This window comes from Buceros rhinoceros, unplaced genomic scaffold, assembly GCF_000710305.1.
Source record: "Buceros rhinoceros silvestris isolate BGI_N320 unplaced genomic scaffold, ASM71030v1 scaffold3542, whole genome shotgun sequence".
In the NCBI taxonomy this organism is placed as follows: Eukaryota; Metazoa; Chordata; class Aves; order Bucerotiformes; family Bucerotidae; genus Buceros; species Buceros rhinoceros.
The window spans coordinates 6,084-7,991 of record NW_010398160.1 but is presented as its reverse complement, the minus strand read 5'-3'; the positions used below and the strand labels follow the sequence as shown (position 1 = coordinate 7,991).

General features: G+C 46.8%; 1 protein-coding gene across 1 annotated transcript in view; it reads left to right on the top strand.

Moving 5' to 3' along the window:
• Nucleotides 1-1,446, top strand: part of LOC104488878 (unconventional myosin-IXa-like) — a gene marked incomplete at both ends in the record, with an annotated part of 19,412 nt that extends 17,966 nt beyond the window's left edge. The window contains one exon of the mRNA XM_010130972.1: nt 1,357-1,446. Coding sequence (XP_010129274.1) covers nt 1,357-1,446 — 90 coding nt within the window. The remainder of the gene's footprint in view (nt 1-1,356) is intronic.
• Nucleotides 1,447-1,908: the final 462 nt, after the last annotated feature.

The following is a 1,908-nucleotide window of genomic DNA, read 5'->3' as shown; positions in this document are numbered from 1 at the left end:
TGCAGCACTGACAGGCTGCACTAAGGTCTGCTGGAGCCTCCTCTGCTCCAAAACTCCACCAAAGTTTATCAGGGAGAAGCCCATGACAGTATGTTTGGTAGCAAGTAGTTTTTGTGCAGGATGGCATCATTATGGCGATGGTTTGTGAGATTTCTTAAGTTTCACTGGCTTGTTTGCATCATTCTTCAGACTGTTCACTGGATTAAACCAGTAAGTCAAAGTACACAAGCCACCAAGTTTCCTTCCCATCCTCTTTGTCAAACCATAAACGGTTTAGCCAGGATTAAATTAGGGCCTTAGACAGCTTCAGACAAAGGGATTTGGTGCTTCTAGTCTTCATTAGAGATGTTCTGAGCAGGACTGGTGTCTGCATGGAGTGCTGCAGTCCCGAGAAGCAGCTTGTAGAGACTTCAGTGCAGCTTCTTGGTCACCACCATCTCCGTATCAGCCCCTAGCTACTCACCAGGCACAAAGATTGTCACCCAGCCGAACCATTTCTTTCACGACATTGAAATTGAGTGAAGAGCCATCAACGACTCCAAGTATTTAGGTCTAACTTACAAACTTTCCACCGTCTCTTCTGGTAGAGAGGACAGCATCTGAATTTCTCCAGGGGATCTCAAAATAAAAGGGACTCGGAACTGGTCAGAAAAGAGGTTTTCTCCCCACGGTTTGTGGCAGGTACTGCTTAGTTTGTCAGCACCGCTTCCCTGTTTGCCGAAGCATCTGTGTTTACACAACCGTGGGGTTTTTTTTTTCCTCCAAACCAGTTTCTGTTAAGGCTGATTAGAGATTGTCCCCTCCAGGCAACTGGTGTCCTTAGGGAGCAAATAGCAAGTGTGAATAGCAGAGTAAATATCAGGAGCTCTTCAACAGGTTTCTTCCTCCTCCTAATTCCTCCTCACCCCGAAAACCACCCAAAACCCTCCACCTGGGTATCTGCTAAACCAGTGACGCTCTTTTGCTCATTTGTAGAGTAATTTGTATGATGTCATCTTGACAACACTAAAAGGTTGATTTATTTTGCCAACAGAAAGTGGGGGAGGGAGGAGCTGCGCTGGGACCGAAGGAAACCGATGGGAAATTGCTAGAAATGGGATGACCAAATGTGGAAAATCAGGTTCCCATGAATGCCGTGGTGTCCGATTCCTGGAGCTGGATTTACGTGCTGAGTTGTCCCTCCCCATGGCTCGTGTGTTCTCAGGCATCAGACGTTAACTCTGCAAGGGCTGGGAATGGTGTTTGAATGTTAAAAAAATTACATACATTTTAAATTTATTACTAAAAGCGTTCATTAAAAAAGAATTTAAAAACTTATTCCCAGAGTGATCATTAACGTCAAGGTCTTTGTTTCAGGTGAAAGAGGAGATGCTGTTTGAGGCCCTGGTTACCAGGAAGACGGTGACAGTGGGAGAGAAGCTGATCTTACCGTACAAACTAGCAGAGGTCTGTACACGATGCTTATTATGAAAAGGGCAGCTCTTGGGGTGGTCTTCACCGCTTCGAGGTGTGCACTCAGCTCTGGTGGAGTTTCTTTCAGTCTTGATGTGTTGATGTAGAAGTAACGCAGGAGAGGCTGGTGTGTGTGAACCCAGAAGATGATTGCCTTTACCGCTGCGCCGTTCCTTTCCTGGAAAGCAGGTTTGCGCTTCCTTCTGTGACGGTCTTTCTCTGTCCTCATGACTTACGGTGGTGTGTGTGTTCTCCAAAGCAGAGCTGTGCGTTGCTGAGTGTCGTAGTCTCCATACCTCAGTCCTTGAACTCCAGCACCGGTTCATCCCGCAGCAGAGTGGTGACCTAAGACCTCCAGGAGATTTTTGGTGGGGTCCTAAGTGCCCATGTAGTCATGGTTCCTGTACAGGAGGAGCTGAAGATCCTCTGAGGGAGATTCCTGTTATCTTTTCTTCG